Source organism: Electrophorus electricus, chromosome 21 (assembly GCF_041902795.1).
Source record: "Electrophorus electricus isolate QZ-2024a chromosome 21, ASM4190279v1, whole genome shotgun sequence".
Classification (NCBI taxonomy): Eukaryota; Metazoa; Chordata; class Actinopteri; order Gymnotiformes; family Gymnotidae; genus Electrophorus; species Electrophorus electricus.
This window is the reverse complement of record NC_137517.1, coordinates 4,031,026-4,050,971: the sequence shown is the minus strand read 5'-3', so window position 1 is coordinate 4,050,971 and position 19,946 is coordinate 4,031,026. Positions and strand designations below refer to the sequence as shown.

At 41.9% G+C, this 19,946-nt stretch overlaps 1 protein-coding gene and 1 long non-coding RNA gene across 26 annotated transcripts; one reads left to right on the top strand and one right to left on the bottom strand.

Moving 5' to 3' along the window:
- The first annotated feature begins 4,451 nt into the window (after positions 1-4,451).
- Positions 4,452-14,058, top strand: tmem269 (transmembrane protein 269). Of its 13 annotated transcripts, none has more exons than XM_081703988.1 (10): positions 4,452-4,560; positions 4,680-4,761; positions 6,018-7,494; positions 7,622-7,661; positions 7,746-7,810; positions 10,443-10,590; positions 10,794-10,891; positions 11,815-11,958; positions 12,236-12,436; positions 13,145-14,058. In XM_081703988.1, exons 6-10 carry the CDS (start codon positions 10,550-10,552, stop codon positions 13,252-13,254), a joined length of 594 nt encoding a protein of 197 aa, XP_081560114.1. In that variant the 5' UTR covers positions 4,452-4,560; positions 4,680-4,761; positions 6,018-7,494; positions 7,622-7,661; positions 7,746-7,810; positions 10,443-10,549; the 3' UTR covers positions 13,255-14,058. The 13 variants fall into 13 exon arrangements, with proteins under 13 accessions (XP_081560114.1, XP_081560109.1, XP_081560107.1 ...); XM_081703983.1 differs by having other exon boundaries at positions 4,453-4,560; positions 6,018-6,077; positions 7,220-7,281; positions 7,386-7,794; XM_081703981.1 differs by having other exon boundaries at positions 4,453-4,560; positions 6,018-7,281; positions 7,386-7,494; positions 7,622-7,794.
- Positions 14,059-16,405: 2,347 nt separating this feature from the next.
- LOC113578576 (uncharacterized) lies at positions 16,406-19,616 on the bottom strand. 13 transcript variants are annotated; one of them, XR_014118992.1, is made up of 6 exons: positions 18,443-19,392; positions 18,290-18,310; positions 18,114-18,133; positions 17,708-17,968; positions 17,542-17,616; positions 16,406-17,076 (listed from the first exon to the last, which is right to left on the bottom strand). It is a non-coding gene; the product is annotated as an uncharacterized LOC113578576 (long non-coding RNA). The 13 variants fall into 13 exon arrangements; XR_014118989.1 differs by having other exon boundaries at positions 17,708-18,310; positions 18,443-18,550; positions 18,777-19,399; XR_014118988.1 differs by having other exon boundaries at positions 17,708-18,310; positions 18,443-18,550; positions 18,824-19,399.
- Positions 19,617-19,946: the final 330 nt, after the last annotated feature.

The following is a 19,946-nucleotide window of genomic DNA, read 5'->3' as shown; positions in this document are numbered from 1 at the left end:
GCAGGCTGAGGTTGTTTGTCCACAACACTCCAGAACCACACCCCCCACGGCTGTCGTCTGTCTATGAAATGGACGTGGGTGAGAGTCTGACCTTCTGATTTGACCTTTGAGATTTGGAGAGCTCAGTAGTGAAATCCAATGGGCCGGTGCAGAAAAAAAAATACACTCAGACACTTCTGTATGTGATGGATCACATTGGTTACAAGGGGCATTCTTTAATTACACTGCAACTGAAGTGTCTAAAACATAAAGGTTTCTTATCCATAATTGTTACTGGGAGCAGTAGTTGGTGACATCATGGCAAAGTAATTTTAATTATAGCAACCAAATGTAATTATAGTAAAACGATGTTTACTGTATTTTTTAGACTCTCATGCTACTGATCTCTTCTGGTCTGTATCCCACTAAGAAAGCTGATCACAGTATGTGAGAACTGGTCTCGCTTTGAACGATCCCTGAAGTTACTGAGATGACCATTAACTATTTAGCTCAGGTGACGGACGCTTAAACCTGCCACCAGCCTGAAATTCTCTCTCATATGCCGATATGACCACCGAGGCCCTGTGGGACTTTCGTAGTAACTTAATAACTGAGTTTCCTTTTCTGCTTATCTAAAATCTACTGATCTTTCAAACATGAGTACACTCTCTTCCCTCTCTCTCTACAACCAGTCTGGCTCTGCTGTCCTGGAATCTCTCGCTCCCATGAAAACTTGCTCTGCGTCTGATGCCCACTCTTTTCCCTGGTTCACCCCTGAGCTCCGGGCCTTAAAAAAAACTGGCAGACACCTTGGGCGTTTAGTTAGGAAAAGCGGATCGCGTGTGCATTCCCTCACAAACTCTGTGCATTCAAGGCTGCCCTGAATGCCTCCCACTCATCATACTTTTCTAAAATATTAAATAGTGCCATAATTCTAGGCAGCTTGGTTCTACTGCTAATAAGCCTCGTTCCAGGCTGTGGCCGGTTCCCTGGGAAAAATGCGATGCATTTCTCAAATCTCTTCAAGACAAGGTTAGTGCCGTCTATCCCGATCTTTCTAAGACTGACGTCATTGCAGCTTGATCCCATTCCCACCTCACTTTTACATTGCCGTCTCCCAGACGTTTCTTATCCCATCTGTCGCATCATCAGTCTGTCGCTTACAATCGGTTTTATGTTCCACCTGCTCTGAAATTAGCAGCTGTCACCCCCATAGTTAGGAAATCGGGTCTTGATAGTTCAGTCGTGGAGATTTTCAGACCCACATCCGATTTGCCATTTGTCTCCAAAGTCCTAGAAAGAGTCGTGGCATAGCAGCTGCTTGAATTTCCAAACTCCAAACAATCTCTGTGAGGCTTTTTAGTCAGGCTTTCGTCCCCATCATGGCACTGAAACATCTTGTTCTCAATGATCTCCTTCTGTACTCTGACTCTGCTTCTACTGCCATCCTGCTGCCATCCTGTTACTTGACCTTACTGCTTCGACACAGTTAACCATAACATTTTAATTACATGACTTTAAAAAAAAAAAACGTTTTACTGGCAAATGTTCCGTCCTGGTTTGAATTGTATCTAACAGATAGGTGCCCCAAGGAACTGTTCTTGGCCCCTTGCATTTTACATCCAGCCGCTTGGTGATGTCATTCATCATCAAAATCATCGCTATGCTGATGGCACTCAAATTTAGCCCATGTGAATATTAATCTTTCCCATTCTCCCGCTCCAACCTATTCGCTCCCGTTCCTCTCGCTCTACCTTTAAATTTCAGCACAAAACCTACTTTTCTTCTCTGTCTTTCCACTCACCATTTTTGTAAAGTGACCTTGGGTTTTTGTGAAAGACGCTTTATAAATCTAACCTATTGTTATTATTTGCATCACGTGTTCATTGTCCAGAACAGTGTCCAGGTACTTATGCTTGTGGACCTTTTCAACTTGCCCACAATCACTGGTTTTAGTGGTGTTCTTTTCCAGAAAGATCTTCACACCCTGAAGGCTGGGCCAAATCTTAATTTGTGACAGAAGGCAGAGATAAAATGTCAGTATCAGCTACCTGCGTTGTTAGAAAATGTTCAACAATTACACCATCTGGCTGAGATGACTACAGTGTACAACGTAACAGAAGGGAGAGAAGGAGAAAGGGTCTGTACTCACCATTTTTTCTCCAGAGTAATTTCCCTGTAATTCGCCATCTTATTATGTATTTTCCAATGAAGTACTTGGAACTTAGGGTGAGAGTACTGTAAAAGGAAGGGTTACTGTGTATGGCACTGCAGTGAGAGCAAAATTACAATCCCACGTTGTTCTTGAGCACTGTCTGCAGACCCCTGCCCCACCCCCAATGTGTGCTAAACAAAAGGAGTGGTATTCCCGGAGTACAAATGTCACTCCTCATATTTCATGGGAGCAATGATAATCGTAGCCCTCAACTTCTTCACCTGATAATCCAAAGGATACTGCATTACAATCGCATGCTTGCTTCAGTTGCGGTAGGCCCCTTTCATTGTGTGGGATTGCACGACATCTGAACTGCGTCAACTTGGGCTGCGGTCAGTCTACCTTGCTGTTCAGGGTAAAACCATGTGACTTTTTATCATGCCGGTTTACATATAAATAATACCATTGCTTCACCAGATCAGTCAACAGATGGGTAAGCGTTATAAACACTTCATAATTTTTTCCTTTCTTTTTTCCACAAATTGAAGGCATCCCATTATACTCCTTGCGCTGTCATGTTTAACTTTATGCCTGAGCTTCTATTTATTAACATCACCTGTCCAGTTTGTCAGGCTGCTGGACACTGGATTAACATGCCTAGCTGCTGAATGGCATGCAGTCCTCAACTCCACAGAGCACTACAGAAGTGCACTCCATTTCCCAGGACACCGAAGCCATACGGCATCACTTGCCATCAGCCTGTCAAGATGCCTTCAGCAGCTCATCCTCCGCAGAATACTATCAGAACTCCAAATATTTCCACTGTGTTCATCCCGAGTGTTTTTTTTTCTGTATATGATACTGTGTATTTGCCCTTTTGGAATTATTTGCTTGTCCATCTGTTGTCCTCTGGATCTTGGAATGTCGGATTGTTTTGACAATGGTTTGAAGTTCCCTTCATCTTAAGCATATCTGCTTGGTGATTTTTGCCCCTGTTTTGGGCCCTGACTCCTCCTTTTGGTTCCTGCGATATTTTTATTAAAACCTGCTACATTCCATGAGCATCTGTCTGTTCTCGACTCCTTACACAGAGGCTGTGTGGCCATCGAGGTTCTCCTCTGAAGTAGTACTCCCATTATAGTTACAACCTTACTATAGTCATAATGCAAATCTAGATATACTCTTGCAATATGACACTACATGCTCTACAGTGAGGCCCTCTTTTACTCCAAAGATACTGCCAAGACTATGGCCAAAAAACACCATGTTCTGTAATTGTAACTCAGATTATCTAATAACTATTAGAATTCAACACCCACTTCACATTCAAAATCCTTAAAAAGCATTACAGAGGTGTGCCTAACATAGCTGTCAAGGAGCTCCAGTGTGTGAAACGTGTGTGGCCGCAGTGTGAGAGACTGGCTGAAAAAACTTTATTTATCCCTCCGAGAGGGCAAGTTGTTGCTGAGCTTGTCACATGTAAACTACATTAAATGTTTTGTTTACCTTCTATTCACTCCTTTGCTGATGTAAGCTGCAGTTGATATGCTGATGTGGTTTTGTGGGGTATTGCACAAATGTGATACTGTCATGTTTCTTTCTTTTTGACAGGATTACATAGTTTGGTTTGGATGTCATATATATATATATATATATATATATATATTTTTATTTTTTATTTTTTTTAATTTATTTTAACAGGATTATTAAGTCATCTTGCTTCTGGTCGTACCACGCTGGAATGCTTGAGCAACTACGTGTTAAATTTTACTCAAAGATCAACCAGCAGTTGAATGCAGCGCAGGGACTTTAAACCCAAATACCCACTCTACTGAGATCAGTGGTGTTGCAATGTGGGACCAGCTCAGTCAGACACAGCAGTAATGAGCATGAATCCAACTTTTAGCAGCACAGTTTATATAACTCTTCAGGTTATTTAAGGCAGTTCTTCTCGACACAGTTGTTTGACAGGTGTCACCATCATTTCAAACATTTACCAAGGCTGATATTCATTGAGCGGTACACTGAATGTTTCCAAAACAGTGTTCACCTAAATGACATTCAAAAATATCTTATTCACGTAGTCCAAGTTATTTGAGAGTTGCTTTTATGAGACCAAGTATCTTACAGCAGAAAAAAACAAGCAAAGACACTGTAGAATCTTTCTTTTTGTATTTGATTTGGTGCGATGTACATGGAAAATTAAATAATGAATGAATTAATTTAAACAAACAAACAAACAAACAAAAAAACAAACAAACAAATATATATATATAAATTTCGAACTAGCTACATCACATCTACAGATGGGCCGTTAGAAAAATCTAGAGAAAATTATAGCGTCATTTCCGGTGGAATATTCCAGCGAGTCCTACGTCTTTAAAAGAAGTCGCGCAGAAATTGGTGTTATCGCTGTTTCTCTACAGGTAAGCAGGAGAGCTAAATGTTATTATTGTGCAGTAAAGGTGTTCTTGTCATCATGGAAACAACTGAATGATGTGAAAACAGGATTTCTTTCTTTTTTTTTCTTTTTTTTTTTGCAAAGAAGTTAAGCTTTTTTGCAAAGAAGTTAAACTTCAATAGCGTCAAGCATCTGTGTTAAACCGACCTGAATCACATCCTTGCAGGTGAGTATCAATAGAAAGGTGATCAGTATGGCTCATTAACGCAAAAGGTAACGACATGCCTCCCTAGGCTGCGCATATGGCTTGAAAACGGTTTCATTACCGTTAATAACGAATTTAGGACAGGATTTCATCATATTAACTATGAAACTTTTAAGAAATGTGTAGTTGCATGTCCTTACAATACTGTTTTATGTTTGTTTGTATGTTTTTGGTTATTTTGTTTTTTTAAAAACGTACGACAGCTGTGTAGGTAAGAGTTTCAAATGTAACTAGATAATATAATGAATATTAGGTGATGGTAACCCACCTAGTATAGGAAGGCGCCTTGGTCCTGAGGAGAGAACTCTGCTTCTTCGCTATGAATTAAAAGCTTGACAGCTCCCTCCTGTCCCAACAAATACTGTCGTTTGTTGTATCTGGACACTCAATTCCATTTTTTTCTTGCGTCTAATTTATGTGGACTTGTTCATGTTAATCGGATGGATGTCTCCATTTGATCCTTTAGACGAGTGTGCATTAAAGTTTCTAGTTTATAAAATGCTGTGACACCCAGATAAGGTAGTATCTTATCTAGTCAGTTAAAGAGTTTTAAGAGTTAACTAAATTTATGCTCAGCTAGAGGTAGTTACAACGTTGGTAGGTTTAAGGAGATACGTGCGGTCTGTTTTGCCCGCTCTTCTTTTATTTGGCAACTTGTAACTTTGTTGCGCCTAACTTTTGTTGTTGTTGTTGTTTTGGTTTTTTTTGTTTGTTTGTTTTTTTGTACTTTAGCGAGCAGTGAATGCACTCGAGGTCAACCTTTTTGAATTTGGTGAGCGAAGGCTAATTTAGTTTAGTTGCTCATCTCAGCAACATCTCTGTGGTAGAACAAAATATAAAATAAATGGCCAGAGATGCAGAATGACATGGGACTTTGATCGGCACTGTAAGTTAAAACTCCAGCGATGCTTTTGTATCAACCAGTCGACTTTAGTAATGCCACCAGTGTGGCAAATAGTTAGCTAGGATAGTTGATAAAACCAGCCACTTGGAACCACATCCTGCAAATGTTTACTCTCTGGACCCGAATCACCTCTGAATTACCTAGGTGGCTGGATGATAAGTATAATACACATGATAAACTGCTCTGTTGTCATGTGTAACATTTTAATTTAGAAGATCTAAAACGTTACATGGCAATGCATTTGCGAATGCAGAAATAAATGGTTATTCCTTGTTTTGATTGGTGGCGCCACGCTGTTCTCATTGCGTTTTAGCTGCTGTGCTGTGTGTTGAGACCTAAAAGAACGTCATGATCCTCCTAACTCCTTCCTCTGGTAAGGTTTGCCTACATGCTTCCATCTCAGACGCTAGATAGTACGTTGGTGTTTAGAATAGCTTTTCCTTAGCGGCTGTGTTGCGGTTTGCATGCCGGGTTTCCACCGAACAACATTCTGCCGCGCGCATTGCTTTCCATCTGCTGGCGGTGACCAGAGGGAGTAAAGCTGATTAATGGAGCAGGGACGCGCGCACGTGCCTGGGGCAGCCTGGGCATGCACAGTGTCAGTGTTTACAGTGGATTTAAGGCCGGTTTAGCTTAGCTAAAGCTTTTTAGACACAAGTAAGCAATATAGACTGACAAAGGCAGCCTGTCTGTCTGTCTGTCTGTCTGTCCATCTATCCATTCATGTACTTTAATATTTAGGTTATGCATTAGTTTTACAAGTTGTGCCATGACACTGCAGTTAATGTATCCTGTGGACACAAGGCATGCAAATGTGATTGCTATAGTTGATATATAATGGCTATACTTTTTTCCCCACCTCAGCGGAATATAATAAATCAATTATAGCTTAGATCTCAATATGAATACTGCATTTAATAATTGCTTATCTTTTAATAAGCTTTCTCTTTGTCATTAGTTGTCACGTGACTCTAATGTGCAGATAGAGAACTTGAGCACTAGTGATTTAGATTTTATTAGGCAACATTCCAGAAATGCAGACGAGGCTTAATCCAAGGAGGCTGAACTTCTGCCATCCCGAATACAGCAGGACTATTTTAATGTATACGTTGGTTCTTTTGTCTTCAGTTGGCATGTAATTTATCTCCTGTCCAATGTCTTGTTTGCTCTATGGTGCAATTGCTGATTTGAATGTGACTGATGGAAGAGCTACACAGTTGCTTTTAATTTGAAGCCCCAATCAGGAAATGGCTGGGTGTAGGACTTAAAGTACATAAGAATGATATAAGAATGATGACCACACTTGGCAGAACACAGCCATCGTGCATGCATGGTAGCCATGCTCTTTGTCAGTAAACCTGTCATAATAAGAGCCAGTCTGGGGGGGGTTGTGGTGCCCTCCCCGCAGATCCTGATTGGGGTTTGAAGATACCTGAAATGTCACATTTATGAAGCAGCTATTCCATATGACAAATGGGATTTTCCAGTCCTCTCTGACACTTTGTACCCACTCAGAAGTCATAAGGCACCGTAACGCGACACCAGCATCACACTTGCTCTGTCATCTTTTTTAATGGGTGAGCCGCCGATCCAAAACAGCAAATTACTTTTACTGTTTAATGTAAAAAAAAAAAGATATGTAGCTAACCATGTCGTTATCTCGCCGATTATTTTAAAACAGTTACCATTTTAAATTCCTGATTTGAATTGACCAACTGAATACACCAGCCAAATATTTTGGTAATAATCATCAGGACAAGATTGAGCAGTTTACATTCCTGCCATGCAAGGTGATTTTCCTGTCTTATTTTGTTTTCATTACATCATGTAAAATGATGTCAGAATACACAAGTCCCACGAAGAAAATGTTTTATTTTAGCTGTACTGTGAAATTCTTATCTATAATCAATTATTCAGAGTCACCTTTTCTCATGACAAGCGATGCTGTCTGATCAAAGTAAGTGAAGGTGTGCATGCAGCCTCTGTGGTGAATGATTTTGCTATTGGCTTGTGCTGTGTCTTATTGGTTGTTTTCTTTCAGATGAAGAGTCGCTTGCAATCCACCGGCTTTGGAATCACATCGAGTTCAGGTTGCAAAGCGCAATAGTAGGAACCTTGCATTAAACATTTCTGATATCTCTATAATGTAAGGCTTTTAAGGATGAAATTATATATGGAAGTCTCTTAGCTTACCTTTCTTATGTTCACAAAGCTTTTTTAAAAATATATATTAACACTTCAAATCGTTTATGAGAGAAAGCCATTGTGCATGTATGTATTGCATGCCTCTCCACCTGAAATGATGGTCCTTCTAGGCACTTACATTAATTTTCACTGTTATAAACCAACATGGCAAGTCTACTGTGCATATCAGTGCAGGCAGTATTGCTCTAATGCTGAACAGTTGACTGCATGTGAGGGTTTTATAACTGAGCGGATGATGAGCACGGATGTTTGTGCTGTGTCTTGTCATGGCTTCTTTGTGTCCTGCCACTGGAATAACTGCAAAGCAACGAGCCAGCCCGAGCAGAAGCGCATCTACGTGTTATACCCACTCGTTTGCTTCGGCACAAAGAGCTCTTTGTGTATCTTCATTAAAAATCTTTGCAGCATTTCAGTGGCACAACAGCCTTCGTCAAAGGTCAGAGAATGGTGTTAGTATGCCAAGAAGAGCCCTGTTTGTTACTTTTTGTTCTCTCTTCTCCATGCCCCAAACTCCCCTGCAGAGACCCCACACACACCCCACACACACCCCACACCGCCCCCTGAGCGCTCCCCCCCCCCATCCATTTACAGTTAGACAACACTTTATGTTCACTGCAGTTAGTCCACAGCCCAGTGCTGACGCACCGTGATGGTGCCTTGGTGACTGCCCGTGCTGTTCTGGAGTGCCCCGAGTGCCGTGGACTGTAAACACGGTTCCCACCAGAGTTCTTTTTATATGCATCACTGGGAGATGGGCACTTATTTAGCCTGAACAGTCCACAGTGCAGTGGGTTATACTCGGTCGGGGGATAAGCAGGGATGCGCTGACAGCAAATGATTTGCATGTTTATATCTGCTGATAGTGATGCTAAAGGTTTGCCCTTTAAACAAAATAATACAAAAAACAAATCTGTCATACAGGTCTATCAGCTTTAACTGGTAATTGTAATGTTTTTTTGTTTTTTTTTTCAAAACATGGAATGTGTACTACCTAGTGCATTATTGATGCAGACTATGTCAGTAAAATGCATCTGCCGGAAATAAAAGTAAAATAACCAAGACTGATAGGAATCCCAGAAATGCCTGCTGTTGTGATGGTACCAGTTTTATCATTTATCCCTTTGATCAAGTGACAGAAGCACAGTCAGCTTTATAAACCCCACTTTGCGTGGGGTTTTTTGCACAAGTAAAACAGTAGCCATTCAGAATTTGAACCCACATTCTTTTTCTTATTTAATAAATAAAGTGTAATTTTGTTATTATAATAACAATAATAATGAAAATATTGAAAATATCCTTTGTGCCATTCTAATTTTTCCAACATCCCAGGTTTGTTAGATTAAACATCTAATACCGACTGAGAATCAATGGTTTTACCAAATGCTATTTTGAAAATATCTGTCTTGGGTCATATTTGCTTGAAATACTGCTCATATAATTCTTTTTTTAGTCAATAATCAAAGAATCACTTTTAGTCTGAAACAATTGTTTATACTCATTGGTTACAGTAATTTATTGAGAAACAGGTTAAATATTCTTTACTGCTTCAAATGCAATTGCAAGATATTTTTGAGGCTCCGGTTATGCGCAGTCTCATATTAGGAAATGCAGTATATTGCAATTGCACATTTTTACACAAGGCTTCTCTGTAGACAAAACTGACACTTCACATCTGTATATCAAGACCTCAGCATTTTAAGGCTCTTACTGACATTTTGGGCAAATTTTAATTACTGCTGTTGGTATACTAAACTAACTTTTGTTTAATCTGATACGAGATAATGTAGTAGGTCTTATCAAAAAATAAATGTTCATTTATTTATTATTAAAATCCCTGTCTGAAATGTGCTGTTGGGGTATATATGTGCTAGACGTACTCTTGTCAGACAGAACCATATGATACTAAGGTCTTGAACACAGCTAATGCTACTCTGTGAATGCAGAAACCCTTTTGGGATGCATTTTGTACATAATTTAACAGGCTTTAGTTGCACACTGTTCTTGATTCTCATTTTACTTAATTTTTAAATACTTTTAGTTACTAATACTTTCAGAGGGCTTACAACAGTGTGATTTATTTATGAAACAAGCTTTTTAGTCACACAACTATGCTTTAATTTTGGTGATATAATTCTGCTTTTTGCCTGACTGCAGGATAAAGTGTAAGGAGCTGTTTGTATGTTTTAAATTAGGCAGCATTAGTAAGTACTTGATCTGATTCATTTTGGGTGTTAATGTCGTGTTCTCACTCAGTATTGTTTTTATTTGCTGTGTATATGACAGATGGACTTTTATTTTGGCACTAAATGGCATTCTGAGAACAATTTTTGGAGAATCTTTGAATGTATAGTCAAATATAACTGTGAAAGGTTTAGACGACTCTTCTGACATTGGTAACTGCACGTTGATCACGAATTCTAGATTTAAAACTGACAGTGAAGACCTGGGATAAGTCCATGAGGTCGCCTCACACCTTTATGCTGTCGACACACCAGCCACTGCCTAATCACACCCTTTACCTGCATGGTTTTAGGCTTTTTCCAGCACACCAACAAACTTATCCTGAGGGAACAGGCCGCGCAGCTCCGGCTCAGAGAGTTTGCTCGTAAAAACGCCGCCAACGCTCTGTCCGTCGCCAACATGGTCGTGGGCATGGCCTCCATCCTCAGCAGCCTCAACGGGTGAGGGCGCCGCCGTTTACACTACCGACAGAAGTCCAATGTGTTTTTCTGTAATTACTGTATACCTTCCTCCACCTTTACTAATGCATTGGCAGTACTTGTCATTCAGAAATATATAGCGGTGATTTTGAACCGTTGGAACTTTGTCTTGCTTGGTGTACCCGTAAACACTCCCCCCCCCCCCCCCCCCCCCCCCACACCAGCCACCATTATGCGGCATGCTGGCTGGTGCTGATTGGCTACCTGCTGGATTTGGCAGACGGAGCGGTTGCTAGGCAGCTGGACGCCTGCTCCGCGCTGGGTGAGTGGACTGTTCTGAACTTGTGGTGAAGTTGGCTGGAGCGGTGACGAGTCATCCTCCCTCCTCTACCCCCCTCCTTCTTCTGCTGTTTCCTTCTGGTTTCCAATGCATGTCCATTTTGGCTGTGAGTCTCCGTTTGTCACCGCTACACGCTTTTGTGCAGAGGCAATAGCAGAACAGTATCCTTGTACAAAATATTTGAAGCTTTGTTGCGAGCTGTCATGTTGTCAGTTTTATTGTCTTACTCTGTCACCCTAAATAACCCCCTGAACAGGAAACGGCCCTTGTGTGCGCACGGTCGCGTCTCCCCGGATACCCCTGTGGATCGCTCCCCTGACGGCCTTTCCGCTCTCCGTGTGGTTTTTTTTCTGCGTGACCCTGCTCCTAGATAATCTGCCCCCACCTCCATCCCCACACAATCACCCCCCTCCTATCACCCCCTTTTTTTTTTGTCAGTCGAGTGATCACCCTCCAATTAGGCCGTCTACATCACAGAGGGCTGTAATTGTCCGCTTTATCCTGTCACTCCGCTTGCCTGACGTAGCGGACATAGCCCGGCTGCTTGACTTTGGGTTGGGGAATTTCGGAGTTTGCACGCGGGCACAGTCTGCCCATGTATGTACGCTAGCAAAAGCGCGCCTCCCGAAACAGCGAGGAGAGACCGCCCCATTGGGTTCTTTACAGCACATGCTGGTGAGCTATTTTGAAGCTGACATGAAACTTTACAGCAATTTTTGCAACTAGATCCCCTCGTAGGGGCTGCAGTAGAAGGGTGAGCGCAGGTCTGTAAGGATTAGCGCTATAAATCTGTCACTGGCCCGTGCCGACACACCTGTTTATAGTGCTCGTCATAAGAAAGAAAATATCCAGGGTAGATTATTCAGTGCGGGCGTGTCAGTCTCTTGTCTTGTTGCATGTTTCAGGCGCCAAACTGGATGATTTTGCGGACTTCACAACGTTCGGAATAGCCACGGCGTTGCTGTTAAGGACCGCGAGCATGCTGGATGGGCTCCTGTGCATGTGCTACGTGCTGTCTGTGTTCGCGCGCCTCTGCTTCTTCTCCAGTGGTGAGCAGCCCGAAGCCCCCCCTAACCACTTTAGCAAAGTGCTACTGAATCGCACTTACTCGAAACACAGTACCTCACTGCCAAGTGTTGGCAGAGCTAAACTCCAAAAATGCGTCCCTTTGGAACTGTCGAACCGTTCAAGGACAATGAACTGTTTTGCGAAAACCGTTAATTGCTTTCGAGTCCATCACTTGCCCAGACCTCAGATATTAAAAGCGACATCCTCTGTAGATTATAGAATGGAGAGCCACTGTTATATCCTCTTCCCGCTCTGTAGGCATACCCTTCATGTACTGTGGCCTGCCGTGCATCTACTCCTCGGCCATCCTGGCCTGCGCCTCCCTCCTGACGGGTGGCAACGTGGCCGTGCTTCGAATCACCGCTGTGGCCATGATCCTGTTCATGGTGAGCCAGAACTTCTACCCCCATGACCGCGTGCTGGAGTCACAGGCCTGGAAGAAGGTGGTCTACGCTGGGGGTGAGTGGTCGACTGACAGGGCATGTGTGTGTGATAAATCCAATATCATGTTATTGATTTTTTTCATCTTGTATAACACAAATAATAATAATAACAAATGAGACAGAATTGTTGAAGTTAAATGAACAGTTGTTTAACACTGTTATTGTCTGCATTGACTCTGTTTGCTTAAGGTAGATCTCCGCGCTTATTTTAAATTGAAAAATGTTTCAAATGTTCACAGGCAATCTAAAAACTAAACTTTGTCAAAAAACAAACAAACAACCAAAAAAAACCCATAACAAATCAAAACGACAACAACAACAAAGCCTATGCCTCGAAAACAATGATCTCAAAAATGGAATTTACCTGTTTAATCTGCCTCCTGCTTAATTGGTTGACCAATACAGGAGGCACAAGTGCTCAAATGATGTTTTCCCCGTTTTTGAGGGGAGCTGAACTCATTTAAGAGTAGAACTCTTTGTATTTCATACTGGTGTGTAATGATATGTTGAGCTAACATGGCATTTGTTATATCTTTGTGTTAAAGCCTAGAGGAGTCCAGGCTATAATTAAAACTAATTATGAACCGGCCTTCTGCTCAAGTCGTATTTATCATCAGTACTGTTTATGTTTTTGTTTGTTTGTTTTTTTGTTTTGTTTTTGTTTTTGTTAATAGTGCCTCAGGCTCAAATTCTAAATGTGTTTTTCTTTCTGACTGTTCCCCAGGTGTTGTCATGGTTTTCTGCTCCTCCTTCCCTCCTGCCTGTGTGTACTATTTACTTTGGTCAGTCTCCTACATTCTGTTTCCAACAACCCTGTGGAGCTGTAAAGTGTAACTGTCTCCACAGTTCTGTCCAAACTCTTTGATGCTCCGGGTCTGAAGAAGCCCCATTTGGAACCATCCGCTGTTTGTTGCCATGGAGTTTAAACCCCTCACCCCATTTTGGGAATTAGGGACATTGTATGCTGTTTATGTTTATTATTGTTATTGTTTTAGTTTTGTGGTGATGGACTTCAGGTCATGATGAAGAAGCCAGATCCAGAACACTGGTGTTGAAGACTGCCCTTTCATGCTTGAGGATGAAAATGAGTCTTTTTATGTTTGCGGTTGAGTGATCAAAGCGCCAGTGAAATTGAATGTTATGTCCACAGATGTTGATGAAAGAATTCTGTTGTCTCTGGTGCATGTGCTGACGGCTCAGTTAATAACAGGCTGCATCAAAAATCCACTCCATCAAAACATTAGAGGATGTTAGTGCTGCTGTCGATTATACTGTTTTGGTGGATGTTTTGAGAGTTGATATTGTTGAAATACAGACCACAACTATAATGTAGATCACATCATGCATATATTTAGAATAATTGGCATACTGATTGATTGGATATCTAGTCAAAATACTCAAAGTGATGTGTGTGTGAGGAAATGCCCAAATATTCAAAGCGGACTCAACAGCTCTAAATTGTCATTCATACAAGCAAGAACTCTAAATCAAGTGTTTACACACACCAACCACTGTCATTTTCAACGAGATCACTTTAGCATCATTCAGAGAGGACCAAACTGGCACGGGATACAGCTTGTCCTTCCTTTCAGTTCCTCTTGACTTGTTACTACATAATAAAAGCCTAAGACAGGTAAACATTTGCATTTCTTAGTTCACCTTGTGCATTAATTACACTTGGCTGAGTGGGTTGCAGTTGCTGCTGTGCATTCTGGCCTCTGTTTTAAGGGGTTTCTGATTACCAGGCTAAAGTAATTTCATATACAGGTGTTTCATTTTCCATAAGTAGCTCCCACAAACTTTATAGGTTCCAAGGAAGAATGGCACTAACCTTTGATTCAGTGGAGTACTGAACATAACATCTTTTACCCCTGTTGATTTGAGCACGGTCTGTTGCATCTTTAATAAACTGACAACTATGAAGATGTTTTTTAAAAGAAGAAAAAAATCATCGAACTCTTAATTTTTTCCTTTGTTTTTCTCCAAACTTAATTATTATGCCAGTTCCCACCCACCAGCTAGCTAAGCCTCAGAACATATGAGAGCTACCCAGCCGTGGCGCGTTTGGCGAGAACGTGAGACACGCAAAGCCAAGCACTGCATCTTCTCAAGCTGCTGCTCACACTAAGACGCAGGGCAGCTGAACGCAGTCTGCGGAAAGCGTTAACCAACCTTCACCAGCAAGCACAAGAAGCACACGGTCGTCCACGATTGGCTGGTTGCAGCTTTTTGCTACAGTAGGTAGTGTTCCTCCCATTTTTTGCTCCCTTGAACTCCGAACTGCGAACGGCTTTAGCATTGCTGGGCATCACTGGGGCTCAAACTAGCGACCCTGCAAGTGTAAATGCGCTTCGGCTGCGCCACTAGGGGGTGCCAGTGAAACACTTTTGGAAAAGGCCAGCTGCGCTGTCCCGTTTATCACGCACACAATGTTTGTGAACGTCGTCTCCGGATCTTCAGTGTAGGTGTTGAGGTCGTCGTGGCGGAGGGTCTGATATCAGTCAGATGGCTGCATGACCCTATCGGTGTGTTGAGAAAAGCTATCAAAAGTTGCACATGTAGCATTTGATCATGAGGTCACACCCTCGAGAGGCACCTGCGAGAGTAGCACCACAAGCAGGGACATTTTGGGTGATTCTTTTTTTGGTAGAATCTTGATTTTAGATTACTACTGAAAACAGAATTGAATGTACAGTTTGATTAACATTACTCCATGACAATATTTGGAAGAAAAAAAACAACAACAACAACGATAGGTTTAATGAAGGAAGCAGCACCTTAAGAGTTTTATATCCCAGGTAGTTGACCGTTGTAAGAAATTTGGTGGACATGGAACATTTTATGATACAAATACTTTAGATCTAAAACAATGTACAGTGATGCGTGTACTGCGCTATCTATCTACAATTGAACTGCTCTAATTTTATTACTTCTGAATTAAAATGTTTACAAAAGTGCGTTTTTGATCATGTGTAATCATAATATATAAAGTATGTATAATGAATTTGTATCAATCTAAAACTGTAAGTTGTTTATGCTCCAAAGGTTTTCAAATAGTCCTTGATGAGAGATTGGGTGAGCCAAACTGATTACTTCTTTTCCCAAAGTGGAGTGAACCAGAAAGGTTGGACTGAAGTCCGTTCTTTATTCCTTTCAATAATGGAGTAAAACATAAAAGCAATCCAGAGATTCCAGAAGAAATCCTTACAAAACTCCTTAAGCACGTTAGCAGGGTGTACTCGGTAATGATCTTTCCCTGAAGGCGGTATGACAGTGTCGGCATTAACGTTGATGAGTGACTCGAGCTAACTCACAGCGTGGTCGCACACTTGCGTGTCACTCTTTGCTGGGACGCGGATCCTCGCGTGTCGCACTGGCGCCTGCGTTTTCCGAGGCTCTTGAGCTGCCTCTACCTTTCCCACCGTCTTAACCTGCGACGCCAAGACGAATCCTGACACCACCAACGATCGCCGTGCACCAGACTGTAGGCTCACAGCAGGTAGTCCTGAGACCGGAAAGAGCTCACTTCTGTACTTATAGAAATTGCAGACCGTGCAGTTTGGGTAAGAAGGCGACTCATCGGTCCCGAAGCAGACTTGACTGGCCATTAGATATTACGGACCGACCCTACCCGGCACATATTCCAAAATTTCTGTAAATTATCCATCCATTTATCCAACAATTGCAATTTTCTCCTCTTGAAGCTGCCATCGAAGGAGCAGCAGGTTTACTGCAGTGCGTGGAGGTCCGTGGGAAGCGTTCCCGCTGTGCGGTCGTGTAGGCCAGGCGCCACGTCGAGCCCGGCCAGCGCCACAAATACTTTGGACTCGCGGTTGTTTGTGCTCCTGCAAACAGGGACTCTTGAATGTCATCTAACGCAAAACCTTAAATAATCTATGTGCCATGGCAAATGGGTAATAGAGGAAGAGGCCACAGATGGGCAAAATATATTTGTAGTACGTATGTATGTATAATATAGCACACATTTAATATATAACATATTTTAATATTTGTAAATGAATATATAAATAACATACATGACATGAACAAGACGTCATGCAGAAGGGGGTGTTTTATCAAATCCTAACATAAAATATAAACCTGAATATCCTGTTTGGATACCATTTGCTTCTTTTTTTTAAATTGTGATTAAGTGTGACAGATATATGTTCTCAAAACAGTATTAATGCTGCCTCTTGGAAGGATGTCGTTAATATTTTCCAGTTTGTAACAATGTCAGAGGAGATTAAACAGTCGGTTCAAGGCCACATTCCCTTCTGCTCCACATTCCCTTCTGCTGCACTTATAAATGATCACACCGCTAAACTGTTTCATTCTGGGTAGTTGACTTCAGAGCTCTGTGTTAAACATAACTTTGCGCATGCTATCATTTGACCACAGAGTGGCAGGTTCCGGCTCTTTAGCTGCTTTTCATGCTGGTGCGGCAAAAACATTATGTGAATTTCTCAAAAATCTCTCTTGTTTGACCACATCGTGCCAATACTCGTGAGTGTTAACCACCACACCAGAAGCAACGGCGCCTGTTTTCGCGAGTCCTCGTCAGGAAGCTCCATATAATCAGAGAGACGATGGTCAGCGTAGCGAGAGCCAGGAGACCGGGAATGATGATGACTGCTACGGGTCCTGAGGCTTCAACTGTCCACCCACACAGTAAAGAAATACACTCATAGTCTTGTGTAGATAAGAATTAAAAAAAACAAAAAAAAAACAAACAACAACCAAAAAAAAAGCCAGTATTACCTTTTATTTAATTGTATAGTTATTTATAATGAAAATGAACAGACACTACGCTTTTCACTACAGTAATATAGCAGAGAGTAAGGTCATATTTCTAAACCATTACAGTTGCCATTAATATTGTGTAAGCTTGTCTTGTTTAAAAATATAATGCTTGTCATAAAATTCAAAAACGAGAAACCAACAAAGCGCAAATGATTCGCATTTTACATCCTGTGCTGTAGTCCTCACCATTCACAGATAATCACAGTACGCCGAAGGCAAGATCCTACTGGCCCAATCATGAATTTCTCTGGTTGAGGTTATTTGGATTAATGTAGGTGACTGTATTTATTATTTTTTTAAAGGAAAAAAAACTCTTACCACACTCGAGGCTTGAGAGATTGCATGGAACCTGCACATCCATTGGATTTATATGTTAAGCATCGCGCACGCCTTCTATGGTGAAAGATGAAAACATATTTTAAGCAAGGACGGGCTGTAAAGGCTACCGCCTAAATGGATACCGTCCACCAGCGTGAGTCCATACCTCATTCCTCTCATGGACCTTGCAGGAAAACTCCTTCCCAATCCTGCCCTTTGTTTTCAACAGTACCAACGACAACAGTAACAACAAAAGCCTGTGGAAATGCTAGGACAGCTTTTGACATTGAGAGCAATGACCGTAAAGGTGGTTGGCAGCTAATCTACGTTAATGATTACCGAAGGCACACGGCAGCGCTGAAGTACACAACAGCAGCGTGCTTGACTCTCAGTCGCATTCAGGTCTCCTTCCCAGTGTCCAGTGAAGCTGAAATTGCATGGAAACATACACAATGTGAAATTGTGCAGGAACTTATATTTCACATTTCTTTCTGTAGTAAAGTGTGTGCCTCTCAAGGATATGCAGAGATCAAGTTTTAGCTGTTCAAGGAAACTGAAAATGAGAAGATTACCTTGAAGACTATGCTTTTATCTGCCCCCAGTAATAGGGTTGAATGATAGGAATAGAGGATTCGTCCAGTAGATGGCGGTATTGCACAACACCACGTTCATTTCACCATATATTGCACGTACTGGCACAATTTAGCGCTAAAGTTGTAAGAGGTTATTTGCAAGAGCAGAGGCTCACCAAACATTTAGGAACAGCTCCCTGTCATTTTGAAAAAAAAAAGGAAAAACTTAATTATTAATTTCTTCTTGTCATCTGAGACCAAATAAATGACTCCCTTCTAAATCATCATTAAAGTTGCTGTCGATAAGACTGTAATGAGAGCGCTTATACCTTGGAAAATTCCACACGAGTACAACTACCAGACGCCGCCCCCCTTTCGCTGCAGTCCCGCCTCCCCTCAGAGGAGTCAGCTGCGCACGTTGTGAAATGTCAACATTGCTGACCAACAAACAAACAGAAATAAATCTTTTAGACATGAAAAGTAACCTACAGCAACAGCTATTCGGAAAAGTACGTATGTGTCTGTTTGAAAGAAGAAACAGATAGGAATAGTGTTAAATAAGCAGTAAACCACTTCTGAAAATATTTAGCTGTGAGACACCGGTATACATAAATATCAGAAGAAACGCCAAACGTTACCCCGACTGCAACATCAGAATCAAACCTGCTACGGAGTGTTACTGCATTCTTCATTTGTAATTCACTGCTTACTCGTCTTTGTCGTGTAAGCTGTTGTTGGAAGGAGGGATGGGTCGTTTTTTTAACTGAAGGCGCTCGCTTATCCATCATTGCTTTTGCAAAGTTCTCGATGTCCCTTATTCGTATGCGTGATTGACACTCAATTAGACACGCCTCCTGGCTCTGATTGGTTATTTTGATTCGGTCGCGGTGGATTCTTTCAAGCGGTATTAGGAGGACTAGGTGGAGCGAGATTATTTCCGATTATCTGTCTCTTGTGCTACTATCAGGACATAGTGACAGTAAAACATAGTTATTTATATACGAGTACCTACTGCTGCTTTAAAGGCTACGAGGATAAAATTGAAAACTATTTATGATGGAAAATAATTGGTTAAAATTCACATAGCCTCGTAAGAATATCTCGCTGGTACATTCGAGCACTGGAGTGGAACAAGTGAGCAAATGTATAGTCCACAGGTTATGAGAGGTCACCAGTTCTCGCCGGTCGGTCCTAACGGTACATTTGACCCGCACACGACCCGCCATCAAGGAGTTAACGTCGCTACGGTGCCGGTAGTCGTGAAAAGCTTGGAGAAAGCCCCTCCCACTGATATTGCCCTGCACCCCCCCCCCAGTCTAGTCCTCTTTCTCTATTGGTGACCGTAGACGTCAGTCATAATTTACTCACCCCTGGGTACAAGTGACAAGGCGAGTCTGGTTACAAAGTTACTCCACACTCCGTGCGCTTCATTACCGTGGCCGCACCGCGCAGCTTCGGGGGCAATCAATTCTACCCCGACAGCAGAAAGCAACACGAGAGGGCGTTTTGTATGAAAGCCAACGAAAAGGTCGGTCCGTGGTGGACGGTCGTCCGGTTAGGCGGGTATTCCGCGAGCACATTTTTAGGAGCCAGGTATGTCGTTTCCAGTCTACCGGGGAATGCTGATGTCATTGGAGCAGGTGCGCCAAACGCAAGTTGGGAGCTAAAGAATCGTTGTGGATCAAACCAAGGTCGGAATACGAACATCAATCCATATAAATCCATCGCTGTGTGATTAATGTACCGGAATTAGGTGGTGTTTTTTTGTTTTTGTTTTCTTCATTTTACATATCCATAGTCTCATGCAGTAAGATCGCCGCAGACGGGCTGTTT

Bases quoted from the DNA above. Each gene is read 5' to 3' on its own strand.
- tmem269 (XM_027011957.3), top strand. From the start codon at position 7,746: ATGAAGAGTCGCTTGCAATCCACCGGCTTTGGAATCACATCGAGTTCA. The intron at 7,795-10,442 runs GTTGCAAAGCGC...GCATGGTTTTAG, and splicing joins TGGAATCACATCGAGTTCAG to GCTTTTTCCAGCACACCAAC. The intron at 11,959-12,235 runs GTGAGCAGCCCG...CCCGCTCTGTAG, and splicing joins CCTCTGCTTCTTCTCCAGTG to GCATACCCTTCATGTACTGT.